The sequence below is a fragment of the Plasmodium sp. gorilla clade G2 genome (assembly GCF_900097015.1).
Source record: "Plasmodium sp. gorilla clade G2 genome assembly, chromosome: 7".
Lineage (NCBI taxonomy): Eukaryota > Apicomplexa > Aconoidasida > Haemosporida > Plasmodiidae > Plasmodium > Plasmodium adleri (nom. inval.).
The window spans coordinates 63,606-80,070 of record NC_041699.1 but is presented as its reverse complement, the minus strand read 5'-3'; the positions used below and the strand labels follow the sequence as shown (position 1 = coordinate 80,070).

At 16.0% G+C, this 16,465-nt stretch overlaps 4 protein-coding genes and 2 non-coding genes across 6 annotated transcripts; 3 read left to right on the top strand and 3 right to left on the bottom strand.

Annotated features, from left to right (window-relative positions):
* Positions 1 to 448: 448 nt before the first annotated feature.
* Positions 449 to 5,857, bottom strand: PADL01_0701700 (conserved Plasmodium protein, unknown function; the record flags this gene model as incomplete). The annotated part of the gene is made up of 1 exon (XM_028681052.1): positions 449 to 5,857. One exon carries the CDS (start codon positions 5,855 to 5,857, stop codon positions 449 to 451), a length of 5,409 nt encoding a protein of 1,802 aa, XP_028537468.1.
* Positions 5,858 to 7,211: 1,354 nt separating this feature from the next.
* PADL01_0701600 (centrin, putative) lies at positions 7,212 to 7,963 on the top strand (the record flags this gene model as incomplete). Its single annotated transcript, XM_028681051.1, has 4 exons — positions 7,212 to 7,283; positions 7,383 to 7,491; positions 7,686 to 7,787; positions 7,923 to 7,963. The coding sequence occupies 4 exons, from the start codon at positions 7,212 to 7,214 to the stop codon at positions 7,961 to 7,963; spliced, it is 324 nt and encodes a 107-aa protein (XP_028537467.1).
* Positions 7,964 to 8,845: 882 nt separating this feature from the next.
* Positions 8,846 to 8,929, bottom strand: PADL01_0701500. Its single transcript has one exon. It is a non-coding gene; the product is annotated as a tRNA-Tyr (tRNA).
* Positions 8,930 to 9,410: 481 nt separating this feature from the next.
* Positions 9,411 to 9,483, top strand: PADL01_0701400. Its single transcript has one exon. It is a non-coding gene; the product is annotated as a tRNA-Ala (tRNA).
* A 1,192-nt stretch (positions 9,484 to 10,675) lies between these two features.
* On the bottom strand, positions 10,676 to 10,927 carry PADL01_0701300 (chitinase precursor fragment, truncated; the record flags this gene model as incomplete). The annotated part of the gene is made up of 1 exon (XM_028681050.1): positions 10,676 to 10,927. The coding sequence occupies one exon, from the start codon at positions 10,925 to 10,927 to the stop codon at positions 10,676 to 10,678; it is 252 nt and encodes an 83-aa protein (XP_028537466.1).
* A 3,825-nt stretch (positions 10,928 to 14,752) lies between these two features.
* Positions 14,753 to 15,638, top strand: PADL01_0701200 (Plasmodium exported protein, unknown function; the record flags this gene model as incomplete). The annotated part of the gene is made up of 2 exons (XM_028681049.1): positions 14,753 to 14,929; positions 15,057 to 15,638. 2 exons carry the CDS (start codon positions 14,753 to 14,755, stop codon positions 15,636 to 15,638), a joined length of 759 nt encoding a protein of 252 aa, XP_028537465.1.
* Positions 15,639 to 16,465: the final 827 nt, after the last annotated feature.

The following is a 16,465-nucleotide window of genomic DNA, read 5'->3' as shown; positions in this document are numbered from 1 at the left end:
GATAAGTAATTGTTTATATATATATATTAATATATTTATTATATTATTATATTATTATTTATTTTATTTTTATTTACAGTATATTTTAATTAATATAGGTAAAATTTCTTTCGCCTTTTTTTTTTTTTTTTTTTTTCACAATACATATTTATTATATTATATGAATTAAAAGGTTGACATATGATTATATATATATATTATATATTTATTTATTTATTGTTGAAAAAAAATCAAGTAGGTACAAAAAAAAAAAAAAAAAAAAAAAAAAATATTACATATATATTATTATATATATATATATCCATATTTTTACAAAAATAATTATATATATAATTGCGCATATATATAATATATTTTTCAAAAAAATTTTAAATAATTAAACATATAATTAATTAAACGTATAAATAATAAAACATACAAAATACATCATATACATATACCATTTATATTAAGTATTGTGTAATTTTTGTTGCTTTAAATAGTTTTGAATTTTTTTTAAGGAATGTGCCTCAAAGTGAGCAGCCAAAGATTCTGGTTTAATTTTTTTGTATGTATTATATTTAGAAATAATAGATTGTATATGTTTATATTGATAAATATCTGAGTTATAATTTTTTAGAAAGTTCTCTAGTTTTTCTAAATTATAAAAATGTAAATCTATATATTGATCAAAATATGTGATTCCTTTAGATAGATAAATATAATAATATTGATACATTGGATTTTCTGAATTTTTTAGATCTTTATAAAACTTATAATATATAGAATTATGTATATTTATATTATTATTTATTTGTTCATCTATTTCATTTTCTAGATTTATAATATTTTTTTTAATACAATTAAATATTTTGTTAAATTGATATCTTAAAATGGATATTAAGTTTTTATTATCATGATTATAAAAATTGTTGTCTTGTGATATAATATTTTCATTATTATGTAAATGGTTATGACAATGATTTTTAGGTGGCATGGAAAAAATATTATCATGATAATTATTATTATTATTATTATTATTATTGTTATTATTATTATTATCATTTCTGGTGAGACTTTCTTTAACTGGAAAAAAATCAGATTTTATATTTTGTATGATTTCAATATTGTTTATATTAAAAATATAATTTATTAAATTCCATAACAAATAATGAATAACAATAGATAAAATACCTTCACAACAAAACATTAATTTTCTTTTACTATCATTTAAAATATTTATATATAGGTTTACATATTCATCTAGTTTTTTTTTAAAAATTTCTGTTTTTTTATTCAAGTCATCATTTGAAAATAAGTTTATTTTATTATTTTTATATTTATTCTTATTATATTCTTCAACACTGTTAATATTATTATTATTATTATAATAAGTTTCATTAATAATTTTTAGTATTTCATTTACATAATTTTCACTGTCAATAATATTATATAAAGAATCGCAGTAAATTAATAAACGTATCTCGTTAATCATATTTAATTTTTTATCAAGAAATGTTTTAAATGTGTATGCAACATCGTTAGTGTCTTTATTACAATGATTATTTTGTTTTAACAAATTATTATTATTATCAATGTTATTATATTGTACTTCACACATTTGCCCATGCATATTACTATTATTATTATTATTATTATTATTATTATTATTATGTTTATTTTTATCTTGATTCTTGTACGTTTCATTTTCATTCATTTTTATTATTTCTTCTTTCATATTGATTAACAGACAAAAAAGAGATTCTAGGGATATAATTTTTTCAGAAAGAGCATATAAAGATGTAAAACTAAATATTTTAAAACAGTTACTCAAAGGATATGTGGATACATAATTTTTATCATTAATAATATTATCTTTATGTGTCATATTACTTTTTGATTGGAATGATGTATTTATATTACTGTTTACAAATAAGAAATTATAATGTTGTTCATTTTTTTTTATTTCATCATTATAATATTGTAAAAATTTATACAATTCTGTATATTTTTCCTTCTTTTTTATTATAAAAAGTATATTGTTTATATTTAATTTATCCTTATTTTGTTTCACATTAAACAAAAGTTCTTGTATATTAGATCTTTTCATAAAATAATAACATATAATATATATATACATATCAATACATTTGAATATATATTTATTTATATCTTCTTTTAAATTATGAACTAAATTTTGAAGAATAAAATAATCTTGTATTATACATGTTAATAAATTACTAGAATTGGAAGTAATACTTTGAAAATTTACAATATTGAAATCAGATGTTTCATATATATTTTTTTTTTCTGTATCTTCTTTTGAAGAGGATATATTATAAGAATAAAAATCTTCCTTTTTTACATATTTATCATCACAAATAGATGTATCAAAACTTTTATTTGTTATATTTATATTTTTTATATCATCACATTTTTTTATATGTTCATCAGAATATACATATTGTCTTATATTTTTAAAATTAAAATTTTTCAAAGGGTTAGGAGAAAAAGGTACATTTAAAAAATCATGAAATTCATTTTTATAAAAGGTTAATACATTATTAAAATTAAAAGTAAAATTGTTATTAAATATTTTATTATTTATTTTATTTGGTATACGTATCCAATGATCTCTATTAATCATATCATTTAATGTTTTAATATTTAAATAATAATATGTTGGAAAATAATTTCTTTTTAATTTCTTTTCTACTTCTAGAAAAATATTAGAATCTTGTAAAATGTTCTTTAATAAGTTGTGATCTTCAAAAATGGAAGTTCTTATATTTTCTTCATAATAAACATTCTTATGTTCGTTATAAAAAGAATTACAATAATTTTTATAATCATTTGTTTGTATATCTGTATTTATATTTTCATTGACCTTTATATTGTCCTTCTGATTGACAGATAAATTTATATTTATATTTTTATTTAGAATTTCCTTTAAATAATACATTTGATCATTTGAAGAATTATATTTAAATAAATATGAATGCAAACAATATATGATGGTCAAAAAAATATATGAACATATATGATTAAAATTGAAATTATTAAAATGTATATTTTCAATAATAATTTTTATTACTTTTTCCATATTTTTTAAAAATTTTTTTTTTACATATATTAAATGTAATGCATTTTGTAATATAAAATGTATATATTCTTGTGAGTGAATATAACATATACTTTTTTCTTTTAAATATGATTCGATTTTATTTTTAATAGTTGTAAATTTTTGATCATATGTTTGATTATTCATTGTATCAATTTTTAAGAAGTATGTTAATAAATGTGAATTGTATGTATCTGGTATATAAAAGCTGTTAGATTGATTATTATGGATATTATAAAGTTCTGAATTATTAGATTCATCCAAATTATTTGTTCCATTATTGTCTATTGATATATTTTCATTATTACTATTATAATTTGGTAATAACCTTTTGTGTGTTGATAATTCTTGATAAGTTTCATTTGTAAGTTTATGTGTGTACATATTTATTATTTGCTCATTATGCTTATTATATTGATCTATTTTATTATATAATGTTACATTTGTTTTTTGAAGATGATCAGATTTTTTTTGGTTATTCTTTTGATATTTATATATATCATTTTTTTGTAAATAATAATTTAATAGATATATTATTATATAATCATATTTATTGAAAACATCAAATAAAATTTCATATATTTTGATGAGTGAAAATATACTGCTGGTATCATTTAATTTAGGTACAAGCTCGTTTAAAGGAATAAACAAAAAATTATCTGAATCTTTTGGATGATTTGTTGATTGATTATTTTGGTATATATTTCTTTCACTTATATTATTATTATTTATATTTTTTTTTTTTATATTTTCATCAATTTGATCATATTTTATGTATATCATATTATGTGTTAAATTTTTTTTGTCACATATAGATATATCTTTATCTATTAATTTTTCAGATTCTTCTGTTTGGAATGATAAAATATTTTGTTGATCCTTTGGAACTTGACCTATATTATGATTATCTTGATTTTGAGAAAAGGATTTATCTTGTATATTATGATATATATTATGATTTTCTAAAACATTTACATTTTGATTGTCTAAAACATTTACATTTTGATTGTCTAAAACATTTACATTTTGATTGTCTAAAACATTTACATTTTGATTGTCTAAAATATCTACATTTTGATTGTCTAAAATATTTACATTTTGTTTGTCTAAAATATCTACATTTTTATTTTCATCATTAGGAGGATCATATAAATTTTGATGGTGGTGATTTTTTTTTTTATTTATTTTTTGAAAATGATCAAGAGTGTTATTAACTTTATTTTTATATTTAGAATTTATTTCATTTTTTATTAAATCATCTTCATCTATTTTATGATGAATATTTTCTTGTTGATTTTCCATATTTCCCATAAAACATGAGAAAACAATTTGTTTAGATATTTGTTGAAAAAATTGATACATATATACTAAAGAATTATCTATAAAATTAAATGGTTTTATTTTAAAAAGTAAATAATAAATTTTTAATAATGTTGTTAAGAATTCATTGATATTTATTTGATTTTTTTTTTTTGAATCATCTGAAAATAAAAACTGAACAAAATTTGTTTCATTATTTTCTTTTATTCTATTAAAATAAATTGAGAACATTTTATCTTTTAAATTATTTACACATGTAATGTGTTGTAACAATTTATTGTTATAATTAATCAATTGATATAATTCATAAAAAGTAATAGATGAAAATTCAAAATTTTTTTTTAAAATATTTTTAAAAATTAGAATATCGTAATTAGATATAATAAATATAATTAATAAAAGTAAATTAATTTGTTTATATATATTTTTTTTAGAAATTAAATCTATAATATGTAATTTCTCTTTATATTTTTGTTCTTGTAACAATTTTATTTGATTTAAATTATTAGATAAATGATTTTTCATATTTGTAATATCAGAATCTATTTCTTTAATTTTAATAGTATTAAGAAGAAAATTTTTATATTTCTTTTCTAATTTTTTATATATGGTTGTTTCTATTTCTATTCTGATAGAATTTAAATTATTAATAATTTTCATAATCTCTTCAACGTTAAAAATATCATTCACTTTATTTAATTCTTGTGAGAAAACGAATTTTACTTTATCTTCTAGATGATTGTTATTTTTGAAATGATCAGAAAAGAAAGATGTATCATGAGTACTCCTTGAATTTTTATTTTTATTATTATGGTTATTATTAATATGTTTATTATTTTTGAAGTTATTTGTCTCGACGTTTCTTATATTCACTTTATCATCGTTACTATTTAGGTTGTTCATGTTATTTACAGAATTATTATTATATTTATGTTTATAATCTTTAAGTTTACAATATTTATTTTGAATATTTGTATGAATAACATCATTTGTATGAATAACATCATTTGTATGAATAACATCATTTGTATGAATAACATCATTTGTATGAATAACATCACTTGTATGAATAACATCACTTGTATGAATAACATCATTTGTATTAATTACATCATTTGTATCAATTACATCACTTGTATGATTTACATCACTTTCTTCATTTTTATCACTCTCATCATTATTTTCATTATCTTGTTGTGAAGAACATGTTTCATCCTCAACCCTCATGGACGACGTGTCTTTTAAAAATTCATGAGGATTATTTTGTTTATAAATATATACATCATTATTTGAATAAAAATAAAATTCTTTCCCTGTAAGATGATTTATACTATTATTTATGTCAAAAAATATAATTTCATCATTGGGTTCTTCATCATTTTCTTTTGAAATATCTGAAATATTAAGTGTCACGTTGTTTTCTTCTTGTTCTTTCATCATATATATTTTATTTTATTTTATAATAATTTTTTTTTTTTTTTTTTTTTTTTTTGTTGGCATATTTGTGTTTGCATTTTATTCAGCTTGTAATTTGGTAAATCATAAAAATAAAGGATATGGAACAAAAAAAAAAAAAATAAAATAAAAAATAAAAAGACGAAGAGAAGGAAATATTATATAAATAGATAACAATATATATGGTTGCAGAGATACATATATATCTTTATAACAAAAAATAATAGAAATGAATATGTTAGTGTGTAAAAAATAAAAAAATATATATATACATATTTACATATATATAATATTTTTTGGTTCAATTAGTAGATAATTGAAGCACAAAACAAATAAATAAAATAATTGAATTACCTCAGATTATTTGAAAGTTCAATTATATTACACTACTTATATATTTAAATATATATATATATATATATATATATATATATATATTTATATGTCCCATTTTTTATTTTAAAACCTAATATTATAAAACATATAATATATATATATATAATATTAACATAAAATATGTAAAATATACAAAATATTTAAATTAAATAAATTATTTAAAAAACAAAAATAAATAAATATATATATATATATATATATATATATATATTACATAAGAACGGTATAAATGTTAGTTAAACAAACAAAAAAATATACATATATATATTATATATATATAATATATACTTTAAAGGCTCATATAATATATTTAATACAATATGTTATACTATATATATATATATATTTATCTCAAATTTATCATAATATATAAATATAATATTGTGAGCACTATATTTTTTCCCTTTTTTTTTTTTTTTTTTTTAAGTTTATATAATATAAATGAAATAAAAAAATAATTCTCCCTTGTTTGATTAAATATATTATTTGAGAAATAGGAAAAAAAAAAAAAAAGAAAAACATATATTAATGAATAAAAAAAAAAAAAAATATATATATATATATATATATTATATTTGTGGAAACGTTTTAATCTTATTATTAAAATAATATATAATAATAAGCAACAAATGAAAAGAATTTATTTGTTTTATATTATCATATGATTATATTTGTATTTGTTCTTATATTTTGATTTTATAATACTCTATTTGTTCATAAATAAACAAAAAAAAATAAAAATATATATACATATATTAGTAAATTTATATATTATATATATTAGTTTGATGTAAAAAATATATAGGCTATAATTATTATTAACCTTTAGTCTAAAGCAATACTTGTTATATGTTATAATATTTATATTTGTTATTTATTTTTATTTTTATTTTTTTTCGAATTATTATTTCAATTTGTTATATTTTTCAATTCTTATATAATGAAATTATATGTGAGTTTATTTTATTTTATATTCCTTTTCTTAACATTTTTTAACATAATAAAAGCTCAAGTAAGATTAAAATTAATATATATATGAAAAAGAAATGTCATTTTGTTTTTTTATGAGTTCATAAACATACACAATTTATAAAATTTTCATTTTTTTTAGGATAATAAAAATAATGTGGAAGAAACACTTAAAGAGCAAGTTGAAATGACCGAAGAAGAAAAAGACGATATATATTCTGAATTTGTTGAATATGATTTAAATAAAGATGGTATGATTTATTATTTAAAGAAAAAAGAAAAATTTATATGAACTCTATTGAATGACTATATATATTAATATAAGCAGATATACACACACGTATAAATATATATTATATTTATGTAGTAGTAAAATAAATGTTATGGAACAGATATAAGTATAGAAATATTGTTTTGTTTTTTTTTTTTTTTTTTTTTTTTTTAGGACTAATTGATGCTGAAGAAATTGTTGTTACATTAAAAAATATGAAAAAGGCAGATTTTATAAACTTTTTTAATAAAGTAGACTTGGATTCTTCTGGAACAAGTAAGGAATATTTTTTTTATGTATTTGTTGATATGATATATATATATATATATATATATATATATATGTATATGTATTTATTTGTATGTTTAATATTTATATTATTATTATATCTTTTACTCTTTTTTTTTATAGTTTCAATTGACGAATATATGTTATTTATAAACTCCAACTGAAAGATAATCATAATAATAAATAAGCATAATACAAAATAGAAGGATATATGTTTATTTAGAATAAATTATACTTTTATTATATATATATATTTAATTTTTTTATTTGTCCCTTATAAAATACTTTTTTTATATAATTTAATAATTAATATTAACATTTTCTTTTTAAAATTTTGAATAAAACCAAAGAATTAAAAATTAATGAGATTTATTTAATATAATAGATGAGGTGTATAAATAATTCTATATATACCTTTTTAATTTTTTAATAATATATTTTTAAATTCTAACTTAATATGTTATGTACATTTTATAGTTACATATAAGATTAGTAAAAATATGACTGTGTTCATTTAAAAATATCAATTAACACATTGTTTGATAAATAAAAATATATATATATATATATATATATATATATATATATATATACATACATTTAAATAACAAATTTAATAATAATTTATCAATAAGAAAAAAAATAATTATCTTTGAACAAAATAATCCGTTAAATAAAAAAAAATACATGTGAATATGTATAATATTATATTCTAAATAATAACAAATTTAATGTATTATTATTTTATAAGTATATAATGAAAAGAATTTTTTTAAAAATGTATAATTATCAATAAAATATATGACTTATTCATTCATTTTATTAAACAAAAATTTAACTAAATATATATATATATATATATAAATTAATTCATCATAATATATATACATAACATATAAAAAAAATATGTATGAATAATTTACATTCATTTTTAAAATACATGTTTATGAAATACATATTTTACTTTATAAATTTAAAAAAAAAAAAAAATTCTTTAATTCATTTCCTTTTTTATTTTAAATTAAATGAAAAAAAATTAAAAAATTTCCGATGAACCGGAATCGAACCGGTGACCAACAGATAACCATTTCAACTACAGTCTGCCGCTCTACCAACTGAGCTATCATCGGTATATTTTTTTATATTTTCACATAAAGTCATATGAAAATAGATAAAATATTATTATTAAATAAGTTATACGTAAAAAAAGTATATGTAATATATTTAATAATTTATTATTAAATTTATATATTTTATGTATTTCTCTTTTTATATTTATGAATTTTTATTTTCTTTTAAAAATAAAAAAAAAAAAAATTTTTTTTTTCCTTTATTATTATATTTATATATATTATATAAAAATATATTATTCATTATATATATATATATAATATTAATATATGTATAATGGTTTGATTTTTATTTATTTTTAAAAAAAAAATTCAAATTTTATCATATTTATGTATCATATTTTATAAATAATGTATAAAAATTTAAATTGTATAGAATTCTTTAATAAATATTAAAAAATAAGAGGTAAACAAGTATATATATTATTTATATATATAGTAAATTCATTTATTAATTAAATAAGTAGAAAATCTTTATGAAGGGCGACTAGCTCAAGTGGTAGAGCGCTCGCTTAGCATGCGAGAGGTACGGGGATCGATACCCCGGTCGTCCAAAAAAAGAAAAATTTTTAATATATAATTTTATAATTATAATATATATATATATTTTATATTAAATATGGCATATGAATAAATAATCAATTAATTTTATTGAATATTTTAAATTATAAATCCTTTTAATATTATTAATTATATATCCAAAAAAAAGTTTTCCAAAATTTTTTAATAGTATTAATCATTTCTATCCAACAATATTAACAGAAATAAAAAGAATTTATATATATATTAACCTTATATGTTAACTTTGTTTTTACAAAAAAATATATATTACATGTTGAATTTTTTTTTTTTTTTTTATAAGTTGTAGAAATAAAAAAATTATGGAAAAAATATTTTTTATATTGTTTTTTTTCAATGAAAATACATAAAAAAAAAGAAAAAAACTATATTTATGAATGAATTTCTTATTATTGTTGGAAATAGTAAATTTTTATGAAAATTTTAATTATATATATTTTAAAAAGATAAATGAAATGTTAATATATTAAATAGAAATAATTAAAAAAAGAAAAAAATAAATAAATAAATAAATAAATAAATAAATAAAGTATGTATATATATATATATATATATAGTTATATTATTTTTATGTTCCAAGAAAAAAAGTTCATGGTAGGTTGTCTGGGTTCTTAATTTATATTTTTATATGTGTGTTTATAACTTCACATAATCGTCTACATATCCGAGTAATATATTTAATAGTTTTTTTTCTTTCTTTTTTTTTTTTTTATTGTAAAACGTATGAACAACATGATAATTATATAAAATTAATGGTTCGTATTTTTTATATTATATGTATATATTTTTTTATATGTATTATATTACTTTTACAATAATGCAGAAATTTTAATTTATTCAAAAATAAATGGAATATCTCATTATATTAATATAATACGTTATTCCATATATATATATATATATATATATTTATATTCATATATGATTGATGTAACATTTTGTGGTGTTCTATTATTTTGTATATTATGAAAATATAAAATATCCTTTTTGATTGCTCTGCTTCGTTTAATAGTTACTGTATAATATTATGGTAATTTTTGTTTTCATTGTTATTATGAGATATGGATGCAATTACTGTATATGATATTTTAGAAGGTATTATATTTTTCTTTTTTTTTTCCGCTTATTATTTCTAACTCCATTATTTTTTACTTATTAATAATTACTTTATCCTTCTACAACGTTGCCCTCCTGGGTTCCATCTTCATAAACATATTTGCATTTACAATTAAATCGTTGAGAAGAATTACGGTGTGGTTGAACATGTGATAAAGATTTATTTAATTTAGCTAATCCATTGTTATTATTGGTACTTATTTCTAGTGTTGTTGTTTTTTGTTTCATGCCCTTAAGACCTATGGTGCGGAAGCCGGATAGGAAAGAAAATATAATTACAAAGAGTGATATATAAAATTTCATTGTGTGGGGAAATTTATACATGAAATAAAATATATATAGTGGTATTTAAATATTGAGAAAACAAAAAAAAAAAAAAAAAAAATAAAAAGATTAAATATATATATATATATATATATATATATATATATATATATATAATATATATGTATAATTTAACAAATGAGTTGGATAAAAAAATAAGATGGACAGGAAAACGACTAAGAAAATAAAAGGTTGATTAAAAAAAAAATAAAAAAATAAATAAGATAAATATGAAAAAATAAATATAATAATAAATAAATTTATTTTATATTTTTTAAAATAAAATAATCAATATTGTAAAAATATATATTTTCCATTTGATTTAGCTTTGAAAAAAAAAAAAAAAAAAAAAAAATTAAATAGCTACAGAACAATTCCATCTAGCTAAAACAAAAAAAAAAAAAAAAAAAAAAAAAAAAAAAAAAAAAAAGCTTAGAGTGATGTTAAATATATATATATATATATATATATATATATATATATATATGTGTCTTAAAATAAAAATAAAGTTGGGATAATAAAATATGATCTGATTTGAATAAATAAAAGAATAGACATATAAAAAAAGTAAAACCTTTGATTTCTACAAATATGTTAATAGGTTAATATTTTGAAAAAGAAGAAATTTATTTTAAAAGTTTATATATAAAAATTATATAAATATATTTATGTTTTAAAGATGACAATGAAAATAGAATAATTTTTATATTGGACTGTATTATTTTTATATCATATGATGTTATATTAAAGTATAAATTTTGGTTTATACTGAATTTTATATATACAATTGTATATATATATATATATATATATATATATAAATCAAATAACTTGATTGTATTTTCCATAATATATTTTAAAAGTAATTTTTATTGATTTTAATATAAATTTTTTTTTTTTTAAACCAAATTACTTATCATGGTTGTGAATACAAAAATAACAGTTGTTAATTATGCATTAGGTTTTTTTTTTTTTTTTTATACATTATGTATTATGGAGAAAATGAAATTAAATAAGAAAAGGAACTTATTTGCTTTTTTATTTCTCTAAAGGATTATATTAAATAGACAGAAAAAAATATTCTGTGGAAACCTTAATGCAATTTCTATAAATATCATATCATTATTTTAGCAGTTTAAAAAGAAAAAAGAAAATGAAAGTAAAGAAGAAAAAAAAAAAAAAATGGGAAAATTATATTTTCCAAATACTTTATTGAAAAATAATTTGATATAATTATATTCAACATGTTACTGAATATGTAACATTAAATTGTTCACAATAAATCAAAAGAAATATATAAAATAAATGGTTATAACATTGTTTTATATAAATGAAAAAAATACAGTTTTAAAGCAATAATTTAAATATTTATATATATTAAATTAATAGGATGCTATAGAATTTTTCCTTTTTCTGTAGAACGAAATATAATGTAATAAAAACATAATATATAAATATATTAATTTATATAATTTTTTTTTTTTATTTAAGTTAATATTATTTTCTATATAATTATATTGCATATAAGATACTAAAAAGAAACCAAAAGAATGTATGAATTTTAAAAGTTAGTAAATACAAATAAAATTTATGAAAAAAATTTTAAATATTCATAAATAAGCAATTATTTTTATTTAATAATAATAATATATATATATTTATGTATTTATTTTATAATATATAATAAAACATGAGGTGCTCTATAATTAAAATACAAATAAAAAAAAAAAAAAAAAAAAAAAGTACAGTATAATTATTATTTATTAATTTTCCTTTATAATGTACTTTTTTTTTTTCTTTCTTCTCTTATTTAATTTAATGTCATTATTTAAATATACGATATTTTCTTTTCTTTTTTTTATATCAGGAAAATATGGTCACATAATTTTCTTCTGACATGATTATATTTTCTTTTTTTTTGTATTCCTCTCTAATTTAGTACAACAAAAAAAAAGAATTTATAAAAGAAAGAATAATATAATTTAATAATAATAAAAGTCTAAATATATATATATATATTATAATATTGTTTATTATCAAATTAGTTTTCATGTAAATAGTTCCGAATAAATACATAAATATATATATATATATAATATATATATATTAATATAAATAATTTTCCCACCTTAATTTTCATTCTTTTTTTTTTTTTTTTTATAATTAATATTTTTATTTTTATGGAGAGTACGTTAATAATAATAAAATAAGAGAAGGAAAAGTAAAGAAGTACAGTACGAAAAAAAAACTAGCAATTTTACGGTGGAAATGGATATTACTGAATAGTATGCAAAGGAAAAAAAAAAAAAAAAAAACCAATAATGTTATAGATTTTATTAAATTCATGGAAGCAAAATTATTGTTTTCCTTTTATATATAATATATATATATTAAATAATATTTTTAATAAAAAATGAAAGAAAATTAAGTTTTATGTATTTTATATAATATAATATTTATATTAATTTAAATATTTAATAATAATAAAGTGTGTCATTAACGTATGAATTATATAGATTATAAGGAAAAATTATACTTTTGTATTTCCTTGTATATATTGAAAATTTATTTTACCAAACGGGAAAAAATTTATAAGGAGAAGGGATAAATTAATAAAAAAAATATATGTTTATATATAAATGCACTGACAACAAAAAGAAAAAAAATTATTTATACAATTATTTATAATTAAAAATAAAAAAAATTTTTTTTTGTATAAATTTAGTACTTGGAAGGAAAAAAAGAATATATATATATATATTATATATTTCTATAATTAAGTAATAATATTATAATTGTTGTTATTATATTTTATATATAAAAATATTATATATATTCTTCTATTCTCTTTATTTACATATATATATATATAATATTTATATTTTATATTTTTAATTGTGAATCTAGAATAATGTAAATATTAATATTTATGGGGAAAAAAAAATTTTTTTTTTTTAATAATTGAAATTTAATAATAGGAAAAATTATATATGATTATATTATATAATATTATATATATTTTTTTATTTATAAAAATTAACATTTAGTTTATATATATATATATATATATGTATATATAATATTATATATCTATATAATATATTTGAAAGTTATTTCCCTACTTATTATATATAATATTATTATCAAAAAAAATTTTAATTTTACAAATACATATTTTTTATATATAATTGATTTTGTTTTCATTTTTTTTTTTTTTTTTATGTAAATCTGTTTAGTTTTGTTTTATTAATTTGTGAACCTTTTGAAAATAAATAAAATTTATACAAAAAAAAAAAAAATTTTTAATATTTTTTTTTTTTTTTTTTTTGATAATTATAATAGTGTTTTTATTTTAATACTATTAATATATATATATTTAATACATATATTTATTATATAAATGAAATTATTTTAAGGAAATAAGAATTTCCAAATTATTAAAATTTAGAAAATTGGAAAATAGAACCTATTCTTATATAAATATAAATATATATATATAGGTAATAATAAAATATATATATATATATATATATATTTTAAAAAATTTTTGAACTTTGCATGTGAAAAAAAAAAAAAATTATTTGATGTTAACAAGTTATGTAAAAGAAATTTATTTTTATATTATAATATATATATATATATATATATATATTTATTTTTTTATTTATTATTTTTTTTTTTTTTTTTTAGGTTTATTATTTAGGAATACGTGTGTTTCTTAATAATAATTTTTTTTTTTTTTTTTTTTTTTTTTTTTTTTTTTTTCATTTAATTATTTTAACTAAATAAATAAGTTTTGTAAAGATGGCTTATCCACTTTTAGATGATGACTTAAGATCCATTAGGGTTGCTTTTGGAACTTGTCCAGGGAATAGCTCAATGCAATTTGGAGAGAGATTTTGGCAAGGTTTTTTTTTCGGTGTAATTATATTTTTTGTATTGTCTAAATATATACGTTCATATAAGAAGAGAAGAGGAATGGTAAGAATATAAAATATGGAAATAAAATATTATACGTAAATGCATATAAATATAAATAAATAAATAAATATATATATATATATATATATATATATATATATACATATATTTTTTTTTAATTTTATAGAGAAAAATGAAATCTGCTTATTTATCAAAAGATAGAGGATATGGTGGACCAATGTTAGATGAAAATGATAATAGTAATGGCAGATATAGAAAACCAAGAACCCATGGATTATTTGAAGAAATTGAAAAGAGAAATGGATTTGATGTTGATGATAATACAAACACTAATACTTTTTCTGAAGAGTTTAATCATGTAGAGCACAATTCAGATGGACAAACAGAAGGTTCATCATATGTGAATAATTCAGATGAAAGCACAGAAAATCATGTATCTGAAAATACTTCATATGGAAATCATTCATCTCAACATAGCGTAGGCAAACAATCTGTTAATAATCAAGAACATAAGAAAGAGTACAGTAGTAATAATTTACCTGCAGGAAGAAATTATTCTTTAGGAAATTATAACACAGGAACAGGTTCACAAGGAAGTACAACATCTAGACATTATTCATTAGGAGGACAACCATCATCATCAGGACGCTCTTTTAGTGGTTCAAAAAGTAGCACTAACAATTTAGCTACCTCAAGTACAACCGAAAGTAGCTTATCTGGTTTAAACACTAATGAAATGGTTGCATAAGAGAAAGAAATATAAATATGTATATATATATATAATAAAATAAATAGAATGTTAATAATGTGTTGTAAAATTTTATATGTAATTAGGTATATTGTGATAAAAATAGAGAGCATCATTTATTGTTATATAATATTTATTTATATTATATTTATAAAAGGATGCAATCAATATTTGTCTTGAAAAATATTATATATATATATATATATATATATATATGTATGTATATAATTAACTCCTTCATAAAATTAGCTCCATATATACTTTTATTTATTTTATTTTATAGTTTTCAAATTGATGTATTTGTATATATATATATATATTTATAAACCACATTTTTAATTAATATTTAAAGTATTTCTTTTTTTTTTTCTTTTTTTATGTTGTTTTTATAATAATTTTATAATGTTGTTAAATCAAAGTTCGATAAAAATTAAATTATATATATATTATATGTGTATATTTTTAATATATTATAATTTAATATTTATTATTTTATATTTATTTATATGTATCTATTTATTTATTTTTTAAGATTTTTTTTTTCTTTCTTTTTTTTAAAAGTTGTATGATGAAATGTTTCTTTGAATTTTATGATTTTTTATGATTTTATAAATTTTAAGATAATTATTTTATTTTATTTCATTTTATTTATTTATTATTATTTTTTTTTCTTAATTTATGTATTGTTTTATTATTAATGTTGTTATGGGTCTTATTTTTAATGATTATATATCAATGCATAAATTAAAAAAAAAAAAAAAGAAAAAAAAAAAACTTGAAATTTTGTCAATTAAAAATATTTAATTTTTGTATTTTAATAGAAATTA